Source organism: Lepidochelys olivacea (assembly GCF_965140295.1).
Source record: "Lepidochelys olivacea isolate rLepOli2 genome assembly, chromosome: 2".
Taxonomy (NCBI): domain Eukaryota; kingdom Metazoa; phylum Chordata; order Testudines; family Cheloniidae; genus Lepidochelys; species Lepidochelys olivacea.
In genome coordinates, this window is record NC_140412.1 from 9091729 (window position 1) to 9119679 (window position 27951).

General features: G+C 49.3%; 1 protein-coding gene across 6 annotated transcripts in view; it reads left to right on the top strand.

Annotated features, from left to right (window-relative positions):
• Positions 1-21928: 21928 nt before the first annotated feature.
• Positions 21929-27951, top strand: part of LOC311516018 (uncharacterized protein) — a 77212-nt gene continuing 71189 nt past the window's right edge. For 4 of the 6 annotated variants that reach the window (XM_084619626.1, XM_084619628.1, XM_084619630.1 and 1 more), the window contains exons 1-2: positions 21933-22220; positions 24792-24893. In XM_084619626.1, coding sequence (XP_084475752.1) covers positions 22068-22220; positions 24792-24893 — 255 coding nt within the window. In that variant the 5' untranslated portion in view covers positions 21933-22067. Of the gene's footprint in view, positions 22221-24791; positions 24894-27951 lie in introns of all 6 variants that reach the window. The other 2 variants (XR_014710290.1, XM_084619627.1) reach the window with 2 other exon arrangements.

Genomic DNA, 27951 nt, shown 5'->3' on the forward strand with positions numbered 1-27951 from the left:
GTGGTGGTAGCGGCCAGTCTAAGGATAACGGGGGTAATATTTTGTACCTTGGGGAAGTTTTGACCTAAGCTGGTAAAGATAAGCTTAGGAGGTTTTTCATGCAGGTCCCCACATCTGTACCCTAGAGTTCAGAGTGGGGGAGGAACCTTGACACAGGCCTTGAGGCTTGTTGGCTCATTGCATTACTGCCTTAACTTATGGCTGTGCATTACCTAGCAAATACTTATAGGCTACAGTTGAGGGGAGATATGATTGCTCTCTATAAATATATCAGAGGGATAAATACCGGAGAGGGAGAGGAATTATTTAAGCTCAGTACCAATGTGGACACAAGAACAAATGGATATAAACTGGCTACCAGGAAGTTTAGACTTGAAATTAGATGAAGGTTTCTAACCATCAGAGGAGTGAAGTTTTGGAATAGCCTTCCAAGGGAAGCAGTGGGGGCAAAAGATCTATCTGGTTTTAAGATTAAACTCGATAAGTTTATGGAGGAGATGGTATGATGGGATAACATGGTTTTGGTAATTAAATATTCATGGTAAATAGGCCCAATAGCCTGTGATGGGATATTAGATGGGGTGGGATCTGAGTTACCCAGGAAAGAATTTTCTGTAGTATCTGGCTGGTGAATCTTGCCCATATGCTCAGGGTTTAGCTGATCGCCATATTTGGGATCAGGAAGGAATTTTCCTCCAGGGCAGATTGGAAGAGGCCCTGGAGGTTTTTCGCCTTCCTCTGTAGAATGGGGCACGTGTCACTTGCTGGAGGATTCTCTGCTCCTTGAAGTCTTTAAACCATGATTTGAGGACTTCAATAGCTCAGACATAGGTGAGAGGTTTTTCGCAGGAGTAGTGGGTGAAATTCTGTGGCCTGCGTTGTGCAGGAGGTCAGACTAGATGGTCATAATGGTCCCTTCTGACCTAAATATCTATGAATCTATGAAGACCACCCAGGGAGCCATCTCCCTGGCCTCTGCTTCCAGCCTTTTCCTCCTCTCTGGATCAGGCCCTGGTATTGGAGGCATTCTCTCCAGGATTGGATGACTTTAAAGTAAATATCAGGAGCTACTCAGGAAAATGGCAGCCTTTCTAGGGATCCAAGTGGAGCCTGGAGAAGAGACTACACACAAGTTCATCGCCGTTTTCCATCCCACTGTGGCCGGGAGGGTGGCCCTGCCTAAGAATAAGACTATCATTCAGCCAGTCAAAATCATCTGGCAGACCCCTTCCTGCACTCCTCCAGTGGCCAAACAAATGGGCTGGAAACACCAGGTTCCATCACAGGGGTTTGCATGGTTCCATTTACATTCTACCCATGCTCGTTAGCTGCGGCCGCAGTGAATGAGAGAAGTCATCAGGATGGTGCTTAGACTACCCCCCAATAACAAAGACACTAAGAAGATTGACTTTTTTTGGCAGGCAAATTTATTCCATGGCAAATCTACAATTCCAGATTGCCAACCATCGTACCCTGTTATTGCAGTAGGACTTCTCCAGTGGGTAGGCCCTATCCCGCTTTGTCACCAGGTTGCCTGAAGATTCAAGGGGCACAATTCCAGTCCCTGGATGTAGTGGACTCTGCAGCCAGAGCCATGGTGACAGCTGTAATGATGCACCATTCCTCCTGCCTTGCAATCCTTGGGCATTCCTACAGTAATGCAGCACACAGCTGAGGGCCTCTCTTTTGAAAGGTTCTCATCCAAAACAGATGAGGCTTTGCACATCCTAAAGGACTTGAGAGCAGTTCTGAAGTCCTTGTGCCTCTCCCCCACCATAACAAAGAGGGGGAAATTATGGTGCTCCATACCAGCCTAGACAGCGGTATTACCCCGTCTGCCAGGCTGACCAACATAAGAAGAGGCAACGATCACAGAGGAGGAGGCAGATGCATTCCACTTCCTCTGGTCTGAGCCATCCCCAGGCCTTAAAACAGCAGATCTGACTTCTGCGTTAAGGACAGCATGCCACCTGACCCGGAGCTATCTGGCCTTTCCCTGCCTTTCTGGGATAGATTGTCCCATTTCCTATATGCCCAGCAGTTCATCTCCTGAGACAAGTGGGTGCTAAGCATGGTGGAACCAGGATATACCTGCCACTTCCCTACTATCCCCTCTTCCTTATCCCACTCCCTCTCCACACACCTCTTCAGGGACCTCGGCTTAGCACAGACTCATGAGAGGGAAGTGTAGACTCTACATTCCTTGGGAGGGATAGTAGAAGTGCCTCCTCTCCATCAGGGTAGAAGGTTCTATTTCCAATACTGTCTAATTCGCAAGGCCACAGGAGGTCTCAGACCCACCCTAGACCTTAAGAACCTGAACAGATACATGAGGAAGACAAAGTTCCAGATGGCTTCTCTGGCCATGATTATCCCTTCCCTAGATCTGAGAGGCTGGTCTGCTGCCCTCGACTTAAAGAATGCCTACTTTTGCATGGTAATCCAACCTGGCCACAGGAAGGTCATAGTAGGACACAACCAAAATTCACAGTAATGCCATTCTGCCTGTCGTAAGCCCTGGGGGGTTTTGCCAGTGAAAATGCCAGTGAAAATGAGGTAGGATCAGAGTCTAAAATAGGGAAAGAACAAGTCAAAAATTACTTAGACAAGTTAGATGTCTTCAAATCACCAGGGCCTGATGAAATGCATCCTAAAAAATTCAAGGAGCTGGCTGAGGAGATAGCTGAGCCATTAGCAATTATCTTTGAAAAGTCATGGAAGACGGGAGACATTCCAGAAAACTGGAAAAGGGCAAATATAGTGCCCATCTATAAAAAGGGAGATAAGGACAATCCAGGGAATTACAGACCAGTTAGCTTAACTTCTGTACTCGGAAAGATAATGGAGCAAATAATTAAGAAATCAATTTGCAAAACACCTAGAAGATAATGAGGTGGTAAGTAACAGTCAGCATGGATTTGTCAAGAACAAATGGTGTCAAACCAACCTGATAGCTTTCTTTGACAGGTTAACAAGCCTTGTGGATAGGAGGGAAGCGGTAGATGTGGTAGATCTTGAATTTAGTAAGGCTTTTGATAGTGTCTCGCATGACCTTCTCATAAACAAACTAGGGAAATACAACCTAGATGGAGCTACTATAAGGTGGGTGCCTAACTGATTGGAAAATCATTCCCAGAGAGTAGTTTTCAGTGGTTCACAGTCATGCTGGAAGGGCATAACAAGTGGGGTCCCACAGGGATTGGTTCTGGATCCAGTTCTGTTCAATATCTTCATCAATGATTTAGATAATGGCATAGAGAGTACAGTTATAAAGTTTGCCTATAATACCAAGTTGGGAGGGGTTGCAAGTGCTTTGGAGGATAGGATTAAAATTCAAAATGATCTGCACAAACTGGAGAAATGGTCTGAAGTAAATAGGATGAAATTCAATAAGGACAAATGCAAAGTACTCCACATAGGAAGGAACAGTCAGCTGCACACATACAAAATGGGAAATGACTGCCTCAGAAGGAGAACTGCGGAAAGGGATCTGGGGGTCATAGAGAATCACAAGATAAATATGAGTCAACAATGTAACGCTGTTGCACAAAAAAAAAAAAGCAAACATCATTCTGGGCTGTATTAGCAGGAGTATTGTAAGTGGGACATGAGAAGTAATTCTTCCACTCTACTCTGCGCTCATTAGGCCTCAGCTGGAATATTGTGTCCAGTTCTGGGCACCACATTTCAGGATAGTTGTGGACGAATTGGAGAAAGTCCAGAGAAGAGCAACAAAAATGATTCAAGGTCTAGAAAACATGACCTATGAGAAAAGATTGAAAACATTGGGTTTGTTTAGTCTGGAGAAGAGAAGACTGAGAGGGGACATGGTAACAGTTTTCAAGTACATAAGAGATTGTTACAAGGAGGAGGGAGAAAAATTGTTGTTCCTAACCTCTGAGGATAGGACAAGAAGCGATGAGCTTAAATTGCAGCAAGGGAAGTTTAGTTTGGACATTAGGAAAAACTTCCTAACTGTCAGAATGGTTAAGCACTGGAATAAATTGCCTAGGGCGGTTGTGGAATCTCCATCATTGGGAATTTTTAAGAGCAGGTTAGACAAACACCTGTCAGGGATGGTCTAGATAATACTTAGTCCTGTCATGAGTGCAGGGGACTGGACTAGATGACCTCTTGAGGTCCCTTCCAGTTCTATGATTCTACCATGTGCATGGCAGTGCAGCGACTTACCTCTGCAAGAGACATACATGTGTATCCTTACGTGGCTGGTTTGGGGCTGCTCCAGACACCAGGTTCAGGCCATTGTTCATTGTGTGTCTTCAACGTACTGGGCCTGCAACTAAACGGAGAGAAGTCAGTCTCATCGCCTGTCCAAAGGATAGAATTCATTGGGGCACTTCTGGATTTGACAGTCCAGGTTCTCACCAACAACACCCCAGCAGCGTTTCATGTGAACAAGCAAAGTGCTGCCATATCCAACAGCCTTTGCCAGAAAGTAGTCAAGTTATGGAGCTTACACCAGAACTTGGTCCCTCAAAAAGTATCTTGCCTGCCCTGAGATCTGAGAAGATCCTTCAACTTAGGTCGCCAGTAGTGTCTCCACGTGAATGTTTTGGCTTGAATGTTTTGCACAGGGGATTTTGTGCCCATGGACCTACTTGCAACCTGGCAGAACAGGAAGTGTCCCCATTTCTGCTCCAGAGCAAGTCACACCTTTGGATCGATAATGGATGCTTTTGTGTTTCCGTGGGGCAAGGACCTCCTTTATGCTTTCCCACCAGTGTCCTTGATTCCCAGAATCACCATCAAACTCCAGCAAAACTGTGGCAGAATGCTCCTGATTGCTCCCACCTGGCCGAGACAGACATGGTATTCAGACTTCCACATTTCTGTCCTTTCATGACCCCTTACCATTGACAGGGATCAAAGACCTCCTGCCACAGACCCATGGATGAGTGCTGCCCCGCAAATCTTCCAGTGCTGCACCCCACAGCTTGTCTCATCAGTGCCTAAGCGTGGAGAAAGAGCACAGCTGTCCAGAACATTCTGCTTAATAGTAGAAAACCTTGCAACAGAGTTACTTTTGTACCTAGATCCTTTTCAGAGTCACAGCTTTCCAAGAAACAGCCCCCACCTGTCGGTACAGCTTGCAGACCTTATTCCTAGTTGAATAATGTTGCATTTAGCTGTATTAAAACGCATTGTTTGAATGGTCCCAGCTTACTATGTGACCCTGCACTGATGACTGCCCTGCCCTCAGAGTTATTTACTCCCAGAAATAGGTTGACTAAACATTTTTGTTGGAATCCGCTGATTCATCAAAATCTAAAGGTTGTGCAGAGCTAGTTTGATTTTGACAAAATTCTCCAGCAGAATGCGGCTTGCCAGGCATCTTTCGAATCCAGCCTGATTTCTTGCCAGCTCACCCACCCGGCTCCTTTGCTGCCTGGCAATAGAGCCCTGTGCGGACACAAAAATGTGGATCCGCATCCGTGCCTCAGTGGTTCGCAACTGAGGATGCCAAATTCAGGACGAACAGCTGAGAGGTAGGGCAAATGCAACCCAAAACTGGTGGTTATTCCTTTATAAGATGTACCAAACCAGCCACAAAAGTAAACTCCTGTTTCACCACACTGGCTAACAAGAAGTCATAAAAGTAGTTTCCTTGGGCATTTCAATTCTTATATCACCACCAAAAACACTGGATTCAGAGATGATTGGTTCTTTACAACCAGTCTCATCAAATGAAAGATTCTTCTGATCTGAAAGGACCAGCCACACCCCCAAGTCAATATATAACTTAGATCTTACCCAAAAATTGTGCTGGTGCCAATCCTTTAGTATCTAAAATCTAAAGGTTTATTCATAAAAAGAAAGAAAGAAAGGTGAGAGTTACAATTGGTTAAAGGAATCCAATACACACAGTAAATGCGAAGTTCTTGGTTCAGGCTTGTTGCAGTGATGGAATAAACTGCTGGCTTAAATCAAGTCTCTGGCTGCTTCCAAATCATTGGAAGGACCTCAGTCCATTGATTAGAATGCTCTCATTAGTATAGTCCAGAGGTTTGGGCAGGAAAGAGGCAAAATGGAGGAGTTTCCAGGGCCTTTTATAGCTTTTGCCATGTGGAGGGAATCCCATTGTTCTTACAGTGGAAAATTACAGTAACAAAATGGAGTTTGGAGTCACATGTTCATGCCCAGTTTCGCCCAGTCATTGCAGGAAGCCATTACCTACACTCCAGACAGCACGTTTACCTGGCAGTCCACTCAGTGTAGATGGGCGTCTCCCATGGTCCATTGTGAGTTAAGTGTCCTTAACCTGGAGCAAACATTTGAAATCCAGGTATAGAGCCCATACTCATAACTTCAAATACAACAATGATACACGCATACAAATAGCAGAATTATATTCAGCGAGGCATAACTTTTCCATAGACCCCTCACTTGACAACCTTTGTACAAGATTTGTTGCAAATATATAACGGTGGTTGCAACAATGATCTGGATGGTCATGCTTTAATCAGATAATGTCACAGCATCTGATCCACATCCACCAGGATCAACCTGCGATCTGACCCATGATCTGCTAGCCATCTTTCACCTGCATCTGCACCCTCAGCAGCAAACCATCTCACAAGGGCTAGTGACAGGGGAAGAGGGGGAAGGAGCAAATGGGGGGCGGCGTCTTGCAGGGAAGAAGAAGCACAAGGGTGGGGACTGGGGGTAAGAGGCAGCGCAGGGGTGGGGTTTTGAGGAGAAGGGGGGCATGGAGAGGGAGGCTGGGGGAAAGGGGCATCACATCGCGTGCTGCTCCCGGGGCCTCGCAAACGATGGCGCATGGCAGCAGCAGTGGGGGTTGGGGCCCCACTCGCTCCAATCTCTGTGGCTGGGGGTGGGCCCTGCTGCCCAGGAGTCGGCGGGCCAGGCCCGGGACTGGGAGAGTGGCCAATGCTGCTGGGCCAGGCCATGGTGGGGACACTGGTGCTGCCCGAGGGGCCTGAGCTGCTGGACAGGAAGCGGCACAGAGAGCAGGTACTGGACAGCCCCGACTCCAACCTGCCACCCAGCCCCAGCCACTGGCTGGTAGGCACCGGTCTCGAGCACGATGTCCCCCCAGGTACCCGAGCCGGACACTGTGGGCCAGGCACCGCCGGTGAGTAGAGCCCTGTGTGGTTGTATCTGCATCCGGTGCGTGGATTTGCAGGGCTCTAGCCATCAGGGAGCAGGAAGCCTCGGAGTCCCATTGCCAAGCTTCCAGGCCAACGGTTCCTAAGCAGCCCGGGTCACCAGCTCTGGGGTAGCCCACCAGGCAGACTGACCGGAGCCAGGGCTCCCAGAGGAACTGGGTGGGGAACAGTAGTTCTGGTTCACAGAGAACATCAACATTTGGAGTGGTTGTTCCAAATTGGAGCAAAATCACATTTCAAAATCTCAAAGCCCACCACAAACCAGCATGACCATTCTCCACCCAGCTCCACTCAGTACTGTTCTCTGCTCAGCTCCGCTCTGTACCGCCCTGTACCGTTCTCCGCCCTGTACCGTTCTCCGCCCAGCTCCGCCTTGTGCCGTTCTCCACCCATCTCTGTTCTGTACGGCCCTGTACCACCCTGTGCCATTCTCCACCCTGTACCGCCCTGTACCGTTCTCTGCCCAGCTCCGCCCTGTGCTGTTCTCTGCCGAGCTCTGTTCTGTATGGCCTTGTACTGCCCTGTACCGTTCTCCGCCCAGCTCCTCCCTGTGCCATTCTCTGCCCTGTGCCGCTCTGCCAGTCTTTGTGTCAGCAGCCGGGATTATATATTCACTTCTGGATCCTCGATGAAAATGTTAAATGGTATCAGGCCTTGTATCAGTCGCTGCAGAGCCCCTCTAGGAAGCCTCCCCCACATTCGGTGATGGGTCCCCATTGCCAACTACATTTTCAGAACTGTTCATTAGCTGGTTCTTAAGCCATTTAACACAAGCTCTGTTGATACTATGCAGTGCTAATTTTGTAACCAGAATGTTGTGCGATGCTAAATCAAACGCCTAACCCAAGTCAAACGTCTACATAGTTCCCTTTATCAGCCAAACTTTTAATCTCATCCAAGAATGCAATCTGGTTTGTTGGATCCCCTAGTTTCATAAAACCATGTTGACTGGCATTAATTGTATCCAGGCCTTTAATCTTTATCAGTTGAATCCCCTACCAGCTTTTTTCATTATTTTGCCTGTAGCAAGCCAGGAGCGAAGCGGGACCCCAAGGCAGAGCAGCACTTTGACGAATGGAGGATCTGAGCCTTCAGCGGAAAGTGGAGATGGTGTCTTGGCCAGCCCTTCAAAGCCTTTCCCCTTTCCAACCAGCATCACTTCGGTCCTGCCTGGATTCAGCAGCTCTTCATCCAAGAGCTGATTTCCTGCAGGCGTTCTGATGTTACAGTCATGGCGATGGTTGCATCCGCTGAGAAGGAGATGAGTACCTGAGCACCACTGCCCCACCGCATATCTTTCCCTCTCTCGGTGAAAACAACAACGAGTCCGGTGGCACCTTAAAGACTAACCGATTTATTTGGGCATAAGCTTTCATGGATTAAAAAAAACACTTCTTCAGATGCATCTAATAAATAAATAGACCCAAATAAATCGGTTAGTCTTTAAGGTGTCACTGGACTCCTTGTTGTTTTTGTGGATACAAACTAACATGGCTACCCCCTGATACTCTCTCTCGGTGGTCTCTTGTGGATACCGCAGAGAAGCGGGGATAGTATGGTCCCATGCAGCCGAGAGCCTTCAGAGCGGAGGAGCAGTTACCCATCACCTGCTGGAGAAGAATGATGGGAGCTGTTGTAGTGTTGGACCATCTACTCCCGACATGTAATTTAGTGTCTTGTGGTCCACTGTGCCAAAGGCTGGAGAGATGCCCAGCAGCACCAGCGTGGGGATCTTACCTGTGTCCATGACTATAAGGACGCTGTCTTTTAGTGCCGCTAGAGCCATCTCTGTGTTGCGCCCTGGCCTGAACGGCGAGACATCCAGGCTGCTGGCTGACATCCCGTGTGGCTGGAGCTTGGTAACCAAACACCCTCCATTAAAGTTTCTAATTTTGAATTCCTCTGGTGGTAACATCCAGCCATTGGTTCTTGTTGTGCTTTTCTTTGCTAGATCCAAGAGCCCTTCAGTGTCTGGGATTCGCCCCACCTGGAAGTGCTGACACTTTGTGAAAGTGTTGTCTCAGGACCGTGTACAGCTGCCATGAAAGTGACCAGAGATGCTATGGTGGGAGCAGGGCATGTGGAAACAAGGAGGGGCCCCTCTGAGGAAGGGGAACCGGGAGACCAGACAGAAAGAGGGAGTAGTCACAGGTGGGTGGTCAGAGGCAGGGAAGGGGGAAGCTGCCATGCTGACTGATTGGACAACGTCATCACCATTAGTGGCGTGGCCCAGGGGTTAAGTCAGGATACAATGTGTGTCCTGAAGCACAGACGTCACTGTTCCCATCCTCAGCCAGTGCTCCCTGGCTCCCCATTCATCTTGACATCCAGTTCTCCAAGCTGCCCTCTCTGCGCTGGTCTGTAAACTTGTTCCAGCCTCTCCCCAGGCCCTCATCTCCCTCCACTCCCCTTATGTAGCTCTGGGTTCCTTTCCATCCATTCACACTCTCTCATCCACTGGTTGGCTCCTGCCACCTGGAGCAGCCTCCCTGTCCCTCCACCACCCTGGCTTTCCATCTCCTTTCAGATCTCCTCTGTAAATGTGCAGCCCTTTTGCCATTTAATATCCCTGCCTCCTTCACTTCATGTTTAGCTCTAGTTAACTCAGCAAAGCCCTGGGACGCTGTGCGTGCGACTCTGTGTGCGACGAGCATGGGGGATGATCAGTTTTATGGCCGCTTTGGTTTCAAATTTACAAACTTAAGGCTGGTCTCCCTCTGTGGTGAGGATCTTCCCCCAGCCTCCATTCCACTAACCACTGGCTGGCTTAGACAGCCATGCCAGGTGCTGCTTCTCTTATACACACAGCATTACAGCTGGAAATGTAGACAGTACCAGGTAGGACAGCAACCAGGACAGGGGCTCATTGTGCTAGGCCTGATACACAAACATAGGAAACTCTCCCTGCCCCTACCAGCTAAAATGACTGAGTTATTAACATATTAAATACCTCAAAAAACGTGATGACAGGCTGCCGGTGTGCGGAGGCCACTGCCTATCATGCTGATGAATATTGTCTCTGTGTTTCCTTGTATTCCCCCATCGGTCTGGCTATATCCATCAGCTGTCTTTTACATTAGCTTGGAAGCCATTTGGGGCAGGGACTGTCTTTTTGTTCTGTGTTTGTACAGAGCCTCCCACGGTGAGGCTCTGGTCTGTGACTGGGGCATCTACAAACTACAACACTACAAATACAATAAATAATAAAACTATGAAGCTCCAAAGGGGCATCACACACAGCACCAGAGCTGGGATCAGAGCTCTTCCATCTTTTGTCCGTTTCCACCCTGGGCCGTCCTGGATCCCCCCGCCCCCGCAGTTTGTGTTAAAGCGAAGCGATTTGCATGCTAAGTCCTGCTGTAACAAAGAGCTGCTTGCCCACCCATGCTGCTCGTTCTCCGCCGGGGCAGAGGATCTGTGTCCTCAAGGACACAGCCTTGAACAAGAGCCACGGAACAGACCAAAAAACAAAAAAAATTACACCGCAGTCTGACCTTTGATTGTCCAGAAAGAGCTGCCAAACTAAATTGCACTCTGGGCTCTGCTCCTTCCCACTCATTACATCAGGGGTGGCTCATCAGAGATTCTTTTCTGGCTTAGTCAGAGAGCTCCCGACCTTGGTGAATCTCATTCAGCTACAGCTCTGTCTGTGTCATTAGCTCTCCCTGGCCGTGAAAGGGGCAATGCGGTGACACTCAGCACTGCTCCTGGCAGCCAGAAACAATAGCAGAGGTGTGTTACTCCCATCCTGAGTGGGGTCCATCCACCCGATCAAACAGGGTGGGAATTGTCATCTCCGGGCAATCAAATGAGGAGCAATGCTTTAATACCAGCTCCCACGTGGAAAGGTCAGGAGGGCAAACAGCCGGTTCGTCATTCCTGTCCCAAGGCCAGTTGGGCCACTTTAAAATGGAGAGTGTCTGGCGTGCCGTCGTCCGTTTCCACATGGAAAGCTCAGCTCCGCGCTGCGTTTACAGTTTTTGTTGTCTGCCTCGCTCCTGTTGCTGTCGGGTTTTCTCCTTCCCCCTTCTAACACCCAGGAGCAAAGGAGAATGGGAACTGCACTTGAATTCCCCAGAGCCCTTTTCCTGGATGGCTGTGCACAGAACACGGGCTGTACCTTTCCTGTCTTCAAGGACACAGCCAGGAGATCTCCGCACCAGATGAAGCTGAGCTGGCTTTTGTTTGGCTCTGGATGCTCAACAGATGGATGTTTCAGAACAGCAGCCGTGTTAGTCTGTATTTGCAAAAAGAAAAGGAGGACTTGTGGCACCTTAGAGACTAACCAATTTGTTAGAGCATGAGCTTTTGTGAGCTACAGCTCACTTCATCGGATGCATTCAGCGGAAATGTAGCTCACGAAAGCTTATGCTCAAATAAATTTGTTAGTCTCTAAGGTGCCACAAGTCCTCCTTTTCTTTCAACAGATGGATGGAGGTGATAAATAACTGAACCCAAACTTGCTGCGATCATTCTTGCAGTAGGAGAGCTAACCGCGCTGTCTGTGTCTCCCCCTGCTCCGCCTCACCTTCTGCGCTTCCCCTTTCATTCTGCTCAGTCCCTTATGCCTGAGTTCAGGGTCACCCCATAACCCAAGGTTTGCGAAGAGGCTTGTCCTGCTCACCTATGCTACATAAGTGCAAAGTATTACAATATGATGGCCCGTGTGCCTGAGTGCCGCTGCCCTCTGCTGGACGGAATCAGAACTGCTCAGCTGTGTATCAGAGGCCCCACATTGCTAACAGGGCTTCTTTATTAGTCACTGTTTGTTCTACTGAATAGGGTGACCAGATGTCCTGATTTTATAGGGACAGACCCAATATTCGGGGTTTTGTCTTATGCAGGCGCCAATTACCCCCCACCTCCTGTCCCAATTTTTTACATTTGGTATCTGGTCACCCTACTACTGAAGCACCTGGGAGCCTCCGTCAGGAACCAGGCCCTCATCGCGCTAGGCTTTGTACAAACACAGAACAAAAAGCCAGCTCCTGCACAAAGAGCTGACAATCTAGCTCCAGTGCTGGAGGTCTGTGCTCCCAGAGCAGGAGAATGAGTTCGGTCCCTGCCGTCGTCGTGATGGCGCAAGGAGCCACGCAATCCTCCTGTGGGTGCGTTACAGCATTAGTAACAGAAGCAGAACCGCGTGAGACTTCTACTCTGCCCCCAAGCCAGGATCTCTCTCTCTCTCATTCCCCCTCTGCCGTGTCTGATCGTTCTGAGCTGAACAGGCCCGGTTACTCTGGAAAGCTAGCGTAACGGGGGCCAGGCTGAGCCACCCGACTGCCCGTGCGAAGGAGAGGGGGTGGGCAGGTGAAGAATTCAGAGTGACAGCTGATCGTGCTGGGGTCAGCTCATGCAGGGATGCTCACCTCTGCCGGTGAGTCTGTGGGCAGGATCACAGCTACGTGCCACCCTTCGACTGTGCCTATGAACCAGGCTTGTGCCAGCTGCCTGGCTTCACCTGAAATACCCTCCCTCTTGCACCACAGTATCAAGGCTCCCAGCCGCAATCCCCAGGCTGGACCCAGTGCTGTTCTCTCCTCCCTAGCCCTTGTGTCACGTTCATGGTTCTGGTCCCACGGGAGGGGCAGCAGGCCCGCTATCTGCTCTGGGTACGTTTGCTCTCCGGGGGCAGCCACAAACTGCCTGAACGCCCTTGCGCCCCCCAGGGGAGCGGGAGACACCGAGTCACTGCAGGAGCAGACAGGGAGCAGCTGTGCTGTCAGATGGCCGCTGCTGCTTTCCTCCGCCGCCAAGCCATTGCCACCAGCTGGCACCCACACTGCTCTCCCCAGCCCAGGCCAGGCCAAAGGGCGGCCCCGCACTGCTGGCTTGTTGTGGTTGGCGTTACAAGGCCGCGTTGGGCAGAGCGAGAGTGGGCAGCAGGGAAAGCTCTTGACTCAGCCAGCCAGGAGGAGCGCCGACCGGGCAGGGCCGGGAACGCTTGGCCTGCCGCTTCTTGCACTGCCGGGTTGGTAACGGAGGCAAGGCTCTGCCTCCAGCCATTGCAAACCCCTTCATCTGGGCCCAAGTGCTGAGCTCATGTCTTCCAGGGGCATGTATGTGTTATACAACCCCTTTCATCTGCGCTGGGACACGGAGCAGTCTCCCGATAGATGCAGACGCACAGGGGAGAGCGTTACCTGCTGTATCAGCAGCTCCTGGGCTTTCCTGCGGGGTCTCCCATCCAAGTCCTATTCTGCCTTGAGCCTGCTTATGTCACAGGTCCTTACAGTTTGGCTTTGGGCCATCAGCTTACCACTGTAAGGTTAAAGTCGTGTAGTGTTGCAAGTAAAGGCACGGTGAACTTTTCTTGCAGGACGGCTTCCATCCAGGAAAACTGCATGTGGCTATTTCCATCAGATGAGTTTTCTAAACCACTGCTTGCCCTGTATCTGCTCAGTTATCAATTATCTGCTCAGTAATTACTGCGAGTCTTCAATCCAGGCTGCAACCACAACTGCTTTGACCCATCAGCCGCCCGGCTTCCCGAGAGCCCTCTCCTGGGATGAGACCGTCACTACCGGGGCAGGATGCTGTTGGGGTTACCCCACCAAGATGAGGCTGAAGGAAAATGGGGGGTCCCCTCAGTCTGCTTCTCTTTTTGACTGAGCCTCTAAACACCTTGTCCCATTCCTGTCCAGTGCGTTAAACCCACGTTAACAGAATGGCGAACCTGAGATTTAACGCCCAAAAAGGGGGGCCTGTTAAGTGCTCTCGGAGGGACCCCAGCTCTGCCCTCTTGTGTGCAGTGTCCAAATGACAACAGGGGTTCTGAAGCTTACTGTTTGCTAATGGTGAATTTCATCCAAACACATACCACTGCGTAATGGTGTGGCATTGGCCACTGGCCATTTTCCCTGTGGGACAAGACAAGTGACTGGCGAGAGAGGTCTCTGATTTCAAGACAAGCGGAAGGAGTTTAGGGAAGGGAGAGGGACTAGATGCATCCAGCAGGGAGCGGACAGGTACATGCTTGAGTCTGGATGGGAAGGTGTGTGGGGAACTGAAAGTTTGTTGTATTCATGGCTAGCCCTACAAAGTGATCTTCTCTTCCAGAGCTGCAAGCTCCTTGCCATGTTTCTGATGTTACAGTCCCATCACCACAGTTGTATCACTGCCCTCTAATTAAATAGTGAATGTAAAACCAAGTTAAGAAAGGTTTCAGAGTAGCAGCCGTGTTAGTCTGTATTCGCAAAAAGAAAAGGAGGACTTGTGGCACCTTAGAGACTAACCAATTTATTTGAGCATAAGCTTTCGTGAGCTACAGCTCACTTCATCGGATGCATAAAGTAGAAAATACAGTGAGGAGATTTATATACACATAGACCATGAAAAAATGGGTGTTTATCATACACATTGTAAGGAGAGTGATCACTTTAGATGAGCTATTACGAGCAGGAGAGTGGGGTGGGTGGAGAGAAAATCTTTTGAAGTGATAATCAAGGTGGGCCATTTCCAGCACATTTCCAGGAGTTAACAAGAACGTCTGAGGAATAGTGCAGGTGGGGGGGAGGAATAAACAAGGGGAAATAGTTTTACTTTGTATCATGACTCAACCACTCCCAGTCTCTATTCAAGCCTAAATTAATTGTATCCAATTTGCAAATTAATTCCAATTCAGCAGTCTCTTGTTGGAGTCTGTTTTTGAAGTTTTTTTGTTGAAGAATAGTCACTTTTAGATCAGAAATCGAGTGACCAGAGAGATTGAAGTGTTCTCTGACTGGTTTATGAATGTTATAATTCTTGACATCTGATTTGTGTCCATTTATTCTTTTACGTAGAGACTGTCCAGTTTGACCAGTGTACATGGCAGAGGGGCATTGCTGGCACATCCTTTTCTTTTTGCAAGTTAAGAAAAAGTTCAAGGCCTCTCTCTCTCTCTCACTCACACTCATTCACCCTACCTTCCCTCACTGTGATGCTGAGCATTATGGTGCATGGATGCCACCTTCAGGAACTGCATGGGAATTACATGGATATTAAGGAGGACTTGTGGCACCTTAGAGACTAACCAATTTATTTGAGCATAAGCTTTCGTGAGCTACAGCTCACTTCATCGGATGCTGTAGCTCACGAAAGCTTATGCTCAAATTAATTGGTTAGTCTCTAAGGTGCCACAAGTACTCCTTTTCTTTTTGCGAATACAGACTAACACGGCTGTTACTCTGAAACCAGTCACCACAAAGATACCCATGGCAGGAGTGGGAACTCAGTGGGTCAGTCCCTAAAGCCTGCACCCCAAATGGGAACCAGCACAAATTTTCTGGCAGTTTTCCTTGTGCTGAGCTAGGATGCTCTGAGCTCAGCCTGTGTTTCTCCAGCCGTGAGGGTGTAAATGAGTGTCAACATCCGAGACAGAAGCTGCATTTTAGAACATAAGAACGGCCACACTGGGTCAGACCAAGGGTCCCTCTAGCCCAGTGTCCTGTCTGATGACAGTGGTCAATGCCAGGCATCCCAGAGGCAATGAACAGAACCGACAATCATCAAGAGATCCACCCTGTCACCCATTCCCAGCTTCTGGCAAACACAGGCTAGGGATGTTCAGAGCATGGTGTTGTATCCCTGCCCATCCTGGCTAATAGCCATTGATGAACCTTTCCTCCATGAACTTATCTAGTTATTTTTTGAACTCTGTTATAGTCTTGGCCTTCACAACATCCTCTGGCAAGGAGTTCCACAGGTTAATTTTTTTTATCTTTGTTCTTCTTTTCTCTCCCCCTTTTGTGTATGTCCAACTTGTTTTGTCTTTTAAGGAACAGGATCAGAGTATAACAACAGCAGCTCCATCCCATCTCAACTATCAGTCCCTGTCCCCTCCCTACACACACACAAGGACAATTATTAACATCTAGAAGACTGGCAAACAAGGGAGTTGCTTTCTAAAAACTTCCTTCAACTAAAAGGAAAGGGAGCAAGGGATGTTAAAATGAAAACATTTTGAACGCCTCAACAGTTTTTCCTTCTTTTCTGCATCTTTACAAAAAGGTGAAAAGGATTTTCAATGGTGGGTTTGCCATGGAGCTAAGCAGGCTGAGGTCTCTGTATGCAAAACCCCAAAGCCTGTTAACCCAGTTACTGTCTAATATTAAAGAGTGTTATCTTAAACCTTTGACCCCATCTATTCTAAGTTGATACAACATAACACAGGAAGTCTGTGACACAGCAGGGAATTGAACCAGGGTGTGTCTCATCCTAGACTAGTGCTCTAACCACTGGACCATCCTTCCCCTCTAGACACATACATATTGGACAGTATGTGTCACTGCCTTTTAACGGATGACATCAGGAGTGCTCAACAGTGTGACATGGGCCATATACTGCTAACAGCTAACAATGAGTCTCCCCATATCTAACGTGTTAGGGGCCTCACTTTGGGAGCAGAAAACAATCTGAGTTCTACCCTGCCCTGTGAAGTTCCTAGTGGCCATGGTGTGCAGCATGGGGATGGTCATGAAGTCCTCAGTGGCCGGGAATTTGTCCCGGTGCTGTGCCAATTTATACAGAAGGATCAAGAGAGGTAGAAAGAAGCTAACGGATTTGCCCAAGATCCCGCCACAAGTTGGTGGCAATTGGGAATAGAGCCCAATAAATGCTTGTTTTAGCCCCATGCTCTCATAAGTATACAGCAATCCTTGCCTAGTCTTAGACTACAAAGCATCAGAAATGTGCAGAGTATTTCTCAAATGAGCTTCCACTCCACTTCTCCTAAGCAAGAAAATTGCGTGTGGAGCTTATGAAAATCTCAGCTTTTCTCAGCTGCGATGGTGTCACAACTTGGCAGGCCATATGGACTGAAGGCACTGGGTTGGGGGCTAAAAAAAAAAAAAAAAGACATAATCAAGATTTTTCTATGCTTTTTCTCCAGTTTGTCCAGTGTACATGAGGTTCTTAAAGTTCAGCTCATGGCAATCAGCTTTGTTGACTGCAATTGAAAAAGCAATTCAGCTGGCACTTCTGACAGAACAGAGGGTTCTGTTTTGCCTCATGTTTTAAGTGTAGTGTGAGTGGGAAATGGAATCTGCTCTTTGAATTTTCCTTCTGAAGACCCTAAGCACCTTCTGTAAACCTCCAATTAGGGATGCCAGGTGTCCAGTTTTCGACCGGAACACCTGGTCGCAAAGGGACCCTGGCGTCTCCAGTCAGCACTGTGGGCTGTTAAAAGTCTGGTCAGTGGTGCAGCAGGGCTAAGGCAGGCTCCCTGCCTTTGTGCAGCTCCCTGGAAGCGGCCGAAATGTCCAGCCCCTAGGTACAGGGGCAATCAGGGAAGCTCCATGTGCTGCCCCTGCCCCTAGTGCTGGCTCTGTAGCTCCCATTGGCTGGAAACTGTGGCCAATGGGAGCTGCTGGGGCGGTGCCTGCGAGTGTGGGCACCGCACAGAGCCACCTGGCTGCGCCTCCCCCTAGGATCCAGACATGGCATCCACTTCTGGGAGCAGCAAGGAACCAGAGCAGGCAAGGGGCCTGCCTTAGCCCCACCGCACCACTGACCGGGAGCCACCTGCGGTAAGCACTGCCTGTCCAGAGCCCGTGCCCCGAACCTCCTGCCCAAGGTCAGAATCCCTTCCCGCACCCAAACTCCCTCCCAGACCCCACACCCCCACCTGTTGGGTCTCCAAAGTTGCATGGAAGCATTAAAATACTGATTGGAGCTGGGTGAAATATTTTGATGTTTTGATTGAAAAACAGGTGGGGAAATGTTGATAAAATGGTTTCCTGTTTGCTGACCAGCTCTAATAAGAGTCTCGCTGAATTTTTGCAATATCATCGTACCTTTACTGTTCTATTGGGTTTTGCAATCTCCCTGCTTTCACCCTTTGGAAAACTCCGGAGCAGGAGTTGGGTGTATGAAGGAAGGGGTGGCCCTTGTAATGGGCTCCCTTAGTGCTAGTGCACGGATCACTGCCATGTGACCATGGAGTAAAGTCTGTTTCCTGCAAACACAGCTGCGTATCAGATGCTTATTCCAGTTCTCTGCTCAAGTTCTGCCCGCCATCTCATTATAGCTGGAGGTTTCTCCTAAAAGGCCCAGCACTGAAACAGTTAACAAAGTTGCTATTTACATAGTCACAATTATGGGACAGCGACCTGTGGTGCTTATAGTGCCCATATTTAAAAAAGGGAAGAAAGAGAACCTGGGGAACTACAGGCCTGTCAGCCTCACCTCAGGCCCTGGAAAAATCATGGAGCAGGTCCTTAAGGAATCCATTTTGAAGCACTTGGAGGAAAGGAAGGTGATCAGGAACAGTCAACATGGATTCACCAAGGGCAAGTCATGCCTGACCAACTTGATTGCCTTCTACGATGAGATAACGGGCTCTGTGGATATGGGGAAAATGGTGGACATGATATACCTTGACTGTAGCAAAGGTTTTGATACGATCGCCCCCATATCATGGAAGGTGCACTGTGCGGCCGCTCTTTATCGCCGGGAGAGAGCTCTCCCAGTGACAAACTAAAACCACCTCAAACGAGGGCAGGAGCTTCGTCACCGAGAACACGACTCCTGCCGATGAAGCTCTGTCCACACCAGCACTTTTGTCGTGAAGCGGGGGGGTCACACCCCTAAGTGACAAAAGTTTTAGCGACGAAAGTGCCTGTGTAGACGTAGGCTGTGCGTCATGGACCCAAAACAACAAAAGGATCAGCCTTAAAATCCTCCTCTATAATCACAGTCACCTGTTCTGAACATCTCTTCAAACAAAGAAATTAAACAGAGCATCCTCTTGGCTCAGCCTTCTGCTCAGGCCAAGTCTGGGCCTGAGGCCTGGCCGGCACAGTTCAATAATCAATGGTATTGTCCACGAATTCCCAGGGATGCCACCAGAGGTCACTGGAACATTTTCTTTTTTAAGGCAATTATTGTAAATCATTGTTTTCAGCGGAGGAGAACCGACTTGGGAAATCAGTGTGTGACTAAGCTCTCCTGGGGCCTGGTCAGGAAAGAAGATAGTAAAAACCCTTTGGATAGGTGTGATGTATAGAAAATCAGCAATTTGGCTCACCAATAGGAGAGAAGTAGGATCAGGATATAGACTGATGACGTAGAAATATGTGCACCAGACGTAAGACCCCACTAACCTAGTTCCTGAACTGGCTCTCTGTTTACAGGAAATTTAACCTGGCCTCCCCTGCAGGCGAGGGGCGAGACACCTCCGCATTCGGTGCGAGTGCCATTATTGGGGTGAATGTACGTAAAGCTAGCGCTCCACTCCTGATCAGCCCCCTCCCATCAGTCCCGCCTTTTGGGCCAGTCTCTCTGACCTCTCCTGCTTGATCACTTGCCTTCAGACTGAACTCATGGTGTATCAGAAGCCCTCTCCTGGCTCCTGCCACTGTCTGTGACTAGAGCTGGCAGGGGAACTAAGTTTCACTTCTGCAAACTGTTTCGATGTTTTGGAAATATTTTCCTTCCCAGTCAGGATGCAAAGCCGATGCCCCAGCATCTTTCTTGGAAGTGAAATCCTGCCCCATTTCATTTCAGAAACACCAAAACTGTCCCCCAGCTATAGTTTGGTGTTTCCAAAATCAGACGCGCTTCCTGGATGCCCTCTGATGGAAAAATGTTGCATCTGAAAATTTCTGACCAACTCTGTCTGTTACTATTGGCATCCTCCCTGCCACAGGCCGGATGCCATCTGCCTGCCTTGCCAAATGTTCTCGTGGGTTTAACCCATCCCTCCCCAAATCACTTTCCCAGCACATGAAGGTCAGGTTGCTTGCCCTCAATTTCAAAGACTGCCACAGCTCTGCTCTTCTCATGGTGCCCTCTGCCCAAGACGCCAGCCTTGATCCCTAGTTTTCCCATTTCTTGCAGCTGTGTTCATCCTCCTCCTACATAAAGCATCCTCCCTGAACTGACCTGTAAGGCCACACTCCTCTCCTCCTCAAGCCCCACCTTTGCTGTGACACGTACAAGAAGCCCAGCCAGCTCATTTGGTCTGGGTTCTATCTATCTGACTTAGGTACTTAGATAGCCCTCGTCACATTAGTGTCTGAGCCCCTCCCAGTCACTGCTGTACTTGTCCTCACAATGGCCCTGTGAGGCAGGGCCGTGCCATTATCCTCATTTTATAGACCGGGAACTGAGGCACAAAGAAGCAAGTGACTTGCCTCGGGTCACACAGGAAGTCTGTTGCAAAGCAGGGGCATGTACCCCAGTCTCCCGAGTCTCCAGGCTGTGCCCTAACCATTGGGCCAGCCTTCCTCTGGGTTGAGGCTCACTGGGGGATCCCTGATATTAATTTGTTATGTATCCATTTGGATTGGGTTTTTTTCCCCTCTCTCTCTTCCCGCCTTTGTGTGGCCTTTCTCATCTTACACTGAGCTCTTTGGGGCAGGATCTTGTCTGTGTGGGGAGCACCTATCACCGTGGGGGTGCAGCTTGTCTGCAAAGCCCCCCTAAAGGTGTGTAGCTATAGAATGCGCTAAGGCCCATTTGGAATCTGAGTCTAATGTTCAACCCCCTCCCTTCCCGCCAATGACTCGAAAGTTCAGGATGTGGGGAGCCCAGGGGTTTGCCCAGAAATTTGGGTGAGCAGTGAAATTGGATTGGGGATGGAGGTTCAGTGCCTGACACCCTTCCGCAGTTCAAGGTGGGTTGGTTCTAGTGTTTGGGGCTGGGCCCATCTCTAGTTTAAATTAAGGTGGGAGCTGGATATGTCTCGTGAAGCTCAAGATTGATTTATTTGTTAAAGCTCACTGTGCCTGGTTTATCTGTAATGCGGCCAGAGAGCTCGTGGTGCCTCTTGACTCGTACGGAAAAATTCTTTTTGTTCTTTCCCTTCCCAGATCTCCACGTCCTTAGACCATAAGCTCCTCCAGGCAGGGACCATCCCTTGTATGTCTGGAAAGCACCTGGCACATTGTGTCCAGACAGATAACTACTAATAGATACATGCTAACTGCCCAGAACCCTGCTGCTCATCATGGCAGGTCAGACCGCAGCTCCTGTCTCACTCAGCAGGGCTCTCTGTCTGCTCCTTTGGAGGGAGGTGAAGCGGGTCTACTTGCCATAAGCAAAGAAGGGAAGTGTGAAAAAGATATTGATCGAATGCAAACCGCACTCGGCTCTTTCTGCGTGCAACGGCTGTGAACGTGGATACGCTTTTCTAACTTGTTTTACAATGGAGCTTGATACAGTGATTAAGAAGTTTGTATGATGGGGTTGCCTGACACAGGATGTCCTTTCCAGTCCTATGGCTTGAATTCCTGCCTCCCACCCTCTCCTCCCCATTGAAATTATAAGCCCTGGGAGAATCTGCTGCTGTTAGATCACGTGGGATCCTGGCAGCTTTTTCATCAAAAAATGCCCAAGAAAATGGTTGGCGGGAAATGGCTTAAAACCCTTGACTCTGAACCCAAGTGCATGTGGGCAAATTCAGCTCTTGGAGGGTGACATCTTGGGCCTGTCTCGAGCAAGAAAGGCCAAGCCGCAGCAGTAACTCTTCGAATCCGGCTCACTGTAGGATGGTGATGAGACGCAATCCTCACGAGAATGAGTTGCGTTTTTCCTACCTCAGGCCCGTGAACTTGACTGAAATAAGCTCCTGTAGGAAAATTGATAAAGGCAGCTTTTTAACGGGCAGAAAACCCAACCCCCACCTCACCCCCCTGCAGGAGGCTGATGTCAAGGTAACCGGGACACAAAGGAGGAGTTAGAAAAGTTTAACCAGAGCCTGAGCTGAAAGGTCCCTCTGATTGGAAGAGTCTGAATCAATAGAGAATAGGGGGGAAAGAAAGGGGGGGGGCAATTACCTCCTACCAAGAGAGAGCAAAAGAAAAAGAGATCGACATCAGTCGCTGCCTAAGACGCCTTCTCCCAGCACAGCCGAGGAGAGCAGAAATATGATTCCCTACAAGGAGCCGTGCAAGGACTGACCTTGAAAAGAATCTGAGTTGGGGGAAGAGAAGGAAAATGTCCGAGAACAGTTCGTCTCTCAGCCCCCCAGGATCATTCGCCTCTGGCAGCAGGGTGCTGCAGCTGGCCACCAAAGGGGAGTGGATCACCCTGGAGCAGACCCTGAGAGGCATGGACAAGGGGGACCCAGCCATCTCCCAAACTGACCAAGTAAGTAGCCAACAGCCAAGAAGCTATTTCAGCGTTGGCTTGTGGTATGACAGATACAAAAGAATAAATGATGTTATGATGATTTTGGGGGGCGGTGGGAGGCAGGGAGGAAGGGGAAGGGCTGGAGTCACCGGAGCTAATCATGGTTCTTTCCAGTGCGTAAATGGTCAAGTGCCTTGGGAGCCAGGGGTTTGGCTCTGTCTGCGTCATCTAGTATTCACCCTTGCTGGAGGCAAAGTATTCCACTAGCTGGAATAGGCGGGTAAATCCTCTCTTACCTGCATGAACTGACGACTCTGCTCCCATTCTCCTTCCTGGTTGTGGTTCACGCTGAATGGCTTCTCCTTGTTAAGAACAGGGATATTTTAGCCAGTGGTTTCACTATTATTGTGTGCATGCAGGACCGCCACTGAGATCCCGGCCCCATTGTGCTAGGCGCTGTGCAAACGCATAGTGAGGCGGTCCCTGCCTTGAAGAGTTTCCCGTCTCAATAGACATGGCAGATAAAGGAAGCATTACCGCCCCCGTTTTAGAAATGGAGAGCGCAGGTGAAGGGAGCTTAGGTGACTTGCCCGAAGTCTCACACAATGTCTGAGGGAGAGCCAGGGATTGAACTTGGATTTACTGAGCCCTAACCCAGAGCCTCAGCCACAAAACCAGCCTTCAGTATGGACAGAGGAGCAGGAATCATTTAATTGGATAGCGTTTGTGACCCGTCCCGTCCAAAGGGGGCTGTCTGTTGGAGTGCTCCACGTGTGCTGAGCAGCGCTGTCTGAGCCACCCAGCATGGAACAGTCCTGGAGTCTTGAGCCCATGCTGCTAACCAGTGCCACTAGCTGTAGAGGGCATTTAGCCGTTCAGGGTCGAGAGCTTTGGGCTTGGATTCAACCTTCATCTACCAAAGTAGGCCCTGATTTTCTGTGTGTCACTGCGGGCCCTGTAACCCTGGGTGCCTCACAATGCTTTGCTCTTGTAGCTCCCAGCCTGGGCCACTCACAACCAGCCTACAAGCATGCAGGTCACACCCGGAGGGCCTGTGCGCTAGACAGCCCTGGTACAGCTGTTCTGACCCCAGCAGCCTGTCTGCAGCTTCCAGCAGCCTTGGATGCTACTTGCAGGGTGACCCCAATGCAATCCCAGTCCCGAATTGCCCCCAAACCTTGTGCTCTGTAATTTCCACCCTTCTACAGGACAGTTCAGAGAAATAATTTGATTCATTTGCTCCTCTAACCAGACACAACACCCCAGCTGGCCACATTAACTGGAGTTGACACCCATTGGAGTACAAACCCAATGCTGTTGGTTTAGATGAACAGCAAGAACAAGTTTATGAACAAAAGAAGATAGGGTTTTAAGTGAATTCAAGTATGAGAGAGAAAATTAGAAATGGTCACCAGCAACTGAAAGTGAAAGCACGCCTCTAAAAGTCTCAAACTTAATCTAGCAAGTTTTGGTTCAGGGGTTTGGCAAGATGGCCTTCGACACCTGTAGTCTGCCAGCAAGATGGTGATGGATCCTCCTCCTCTTCCAGAGGCATAACAGCACAGGTGCCTTTGTCGTTTTAGGTGAAAGAGAAAACATGGGGTTTTCTGGCCCTTTCTTTGACAGTCTGGTGAACCTTGGAGTCTTCTGAAGGTTACGCCTCAAAGTAAAGTTTATTCAAGCAGTGAGGAAAGCAACATGGAGTCTGGTGATGAAGGAGGCTCTGCGCCCTTTCTTCCCCCATTTATGTTTGCTGAAATGCAAATTATTCTGTTTCCTGCCATCTCCTCCCCCTGCTGCCTTGATGATCCCGTTTGCTACATATATGTAAATTGGGGTAAACACGCATCCCTTTGTTTATTCTAGACCTGTTTTAAAATCTTTTGCCTAGGCAGGGCTGTCTGGTTTTGAACATGTGCTAACATAGTCATACGGGGGAATTCATAACTTTACGAATAATGTTGCTCCCTACTTTTCACCACTATATTATTCCCTAGCGCGTTGTTAGTTTTCAGTTGATGTCTCTCAAGGCATATTTTGTATAAAGATTATTACAGTAGTGTGCAGCGTGTGAATAAAGGGGTGCTTTGGGTCACACTGGATTGCACAGGGTTTACAGACCTAGCTTAAGAAAAGAAAAGCCCCCAGAGACACGCCTGAGGCATGCCTGAGGCAGAGTGCTCCCTCAGGAGGGAACAGGATGGCCAAGCTGTTCCAGCCCTAAAACAGCTGCAATCTAATGAAACTCCAGGCCTGGGTAAAGACAAACCCAGCAGTTCTTACAGTCCTGATTGACTCGGCTCTAATCTCAAACTGGGCCGAATAGAATCATGCTTGAGTAGTTCCATTTTCACCTCTTGGAAAGATCTCGGAAGGTGGGTTTTGAGGGTAATTGTTCATGTTTAGACAGCACAGTGTGGGCTGGGACCCTTGCTACCCGAGATCTTAGCCTTCCTCCCCATGCACCAGCATGGCAGCTGGGGTCAGGTGCTGAAGTGGTGGTTGCCTGAAAGGTGACCTTTCTAGGAAGAAATGAGCAGCAATAGTCCGTGATGACTCAGTCAGCAATGCCTGTCTTGTCTCCTCCAGCAGTCAGGCCTGACCCCCTTCATGATCGCGGTGAGAGAGAACAGGCTGCCCATTGTCGAGAGGTTGCTGGAGCTGGGAGTGAATCTTTCAGACCAAACTACGGTAAGAGACCACTTACTGTCTTGCTGTCCATAGCCCTGATGGGAATAAGCGGAGCAAGGAGAGAGAGACTCGTGTTAAAGGACTCCGTACAGTATGGAGTTATGGGCTACGTGACCACTAGGAGGGGATCTGATAATTGTTTGCTGACAGTATTCTCATTCATTGTTTGTATTACGGTACCACCAAAGTGAGGTCAAGGTTCCATCATGCTGGGCGCTGTACAAACACCTAGTGAGAGACCGTCCCTGCTCAGCGAGCTGAATAGCTACATAGGCATGACAAAGGAAGAATTGCGATCCCCATTTTAGAGGTGAGGAACTGAGACATGGAGAGATGAAGTGATTTGCCCAAGGGCACACAGCGAGCTTGTGGCAGCGTTGGGATTTGAACCCATGTTATCTGAGAACCTCCCCAGTGCCTTAACAACAAGCTGAGCCTTTCATCTGACAGCATGTGAATGAAATAGACATGGAGGAGGGAGAGGAATTGTTTATGGCAAAGAGCAAGGGACTGAACCTGAGCTTAGGAAAGCATATGAGGAATATCAGGAAATGTTTCCTAGCGTTACGGTCTATTAGACATTGGAAGAGCCTCCTAAGGAAAACTCCATGGTATGAATCATCTAGGACTGGACTGAACTGAGCAGGGAGGAGTGTTTATGATGGGAATAATCCTGTAGTAGCAGAGATGTGAGTAAGCAATAGGTCATTTTCATCTCTAAAGCCTATGGTTAAAGGAGTCTGGCAGCTTGTGCCAGCTGGAGGTCGTCTGGTCCAAGGCACTGGCCTTTATTTGTTATGTATTTGTGCACAGAAATAAACATCTGTGTACATCTATTGACATGCTGAGGAGGAGAGAAGGTAAGGGTCCATGATAAATATTGTGTGGCTCTGCAATTTGTTACTTGGGACTCCCTTCCACAGCGGTGGGGTGTCTGTGTCTTTTTTAAGCCTAGATCATGTCTGGTAATGTTTTGGGTATTTAGTTTTTCAAATGTTTTTGCGAAAGGGCTGCAGTTCACCTGCTCAGCGGGAGAGGGCGCTATGGTCTGGAAGGCTGGTGGACAAAGAAACAAAGGGCCAGACTTTCAAAGGTATTTAGGCACCTAAAGATGCGGATGGGTGGTGTGACGCTTTGGGGGTTCACCCAGACCAGTAAGGGGTTGTGTCTCCATCTGCCCTGTGACCCTGGGTGCTTCTGTGCTGGGAAGTTTCGGCTCAGGGCCCTGCCACCAGCAGCCTGCTACTAGCACAGTGACCTCACCCTGTCTTCCACCAGCCTGGTGGCTCCTTGTAGGGTGATGCCTACAGCCCTTGCAGTCTGGAGTCTCTGTCAAGCCATGCCCTCTGTATTGTCCAGCCCCTCTCACTGGGCCCTCACAGAGGCTACCCAGTTCGCTGCCTCCAAAGAGCCAGATCTCACACCAACCTGATAGTTCGGCTGTGGATGTTACCCTTCACTTTCATACATAGCACTGAGATGGGCTTGTAAGAAAGCCACCCTACTTTTATTAGCACAGAACATAGGTTGAAGGGCTCCCACAGAAGAGGGAAACAGAGAGAACAGAGAGGAAAGGTTACAAATAAAAACAACAAAATGTGCTTTCTTGTGACTCAAACTTGAATTCTAGCAAGTTGCAACCATTGCCTAAGCAGTTTCCTTATCGATCACAATCCCTAGTCCCCAAACCGGGGCACCCGACTGTCCCAGGCTCGAAGCGTGCTGTAGCCTATTGTCCCCTCAGTGATGGAGGCCGAAATGGCTTTTTGCTTCTGCTCATGTTTCCCCAAACTCATTGTTTAGTCCCTAGAGTCAGGCTGATCTGCTGTTCTTCCCTTCCCATCCCCCTGCTGACTTGTATGTTAATTGGGCTTCCATTGTTTTGATTCCATAATGCTTAATTTCCATTGGGGGCTGGCAGATAGCTGCCTTCCCTCGTCTCTGGGTGAAAACCCGTTCCTCCCATCATTTGGTCCCAGAGTTTAAAGCATAATATCAGTGAGTGTCCAGAGTTCCTCATATCACATAAATACACTCACTTCCCAATTACATTAATCACCCCTGCATCACCGGCTTTCCTAAAAGACCTTACCCGATACACTTTCATAGTACAGGAATAGTGTGTACAGTCAGTTGATTCAATTGCATATTCTTTGGGGTTCAGCCCCCCTGTTCTCCCCCTGGCGTGTCTGGACCCTGATTGTCACAGATTTTCAAAAGTGCCTAGGCATCTTCCGCTAGGCATCTGTAGGCACCCAAATAGCTTTACCACTCTGGCCCAGGCCCATTGTCATGGTAGATTTTGCCCTAGTATGTGTCCTGCTGGACACGGAGTCTGATCCCCTGTAAACGGCCTTATCAGCACACACTACCAACAGCCACTGGCCAGGGGACCAGTCTGCATGTGAGGTAACTGCAAGGCCACCCTTTCCCATCCTTCCCTACCCCGGGCCAAGAGAGAGCTTTCCTGGAAGTGCTCTTGAAATGCCTTGAGGAGCTAATCTGGACCCATGCAGGGAATGCAAACCCAGCGGCTCTCCTCAGCCCTGAAAGGGGCCCCAGAAGCGAGGCGGCCAGCCACCTGCATCAGCTGCTGACCTTCCAAGCCTCCCCACTGAGATGCCTCCTGCTGCTTGGCAAGGACTCCAAGGACTTCCGAAGAGCAGTATCCTCCAGGGCACGGCTTTCAGTGCCAGTCCCTCTCTGCAGTGGCCGGGGGAGAGGGGAGCTGCCTCCAGCAGTGCACGTTCATACCTTGCACGTGATGGAGCTGCACGCGTCTGCCCAGCCCTGCAGAAACCAGGCAAAGCCGGGAGCCTCTTCTGATTCAAACGGAGTCCCATAGACCTGCTTAGTGCTTCAGTGCCCCGTACAGTTAGCGGCTGTGGAAAGGACCCGTGGGGAAGCTCAGAGTCAGTGCAGCTGGAGCAGGGACTGCAGAAATTCCATGCATTAGAAACAAAGTCGCTGGTGAGCATCTCTGCTGCCCTCCAGGAGGTGATTTTCATGAAGATTACTGCTCCTCAGCTGTCCCTGGGAGGTGGAAAGAGCTAATTAA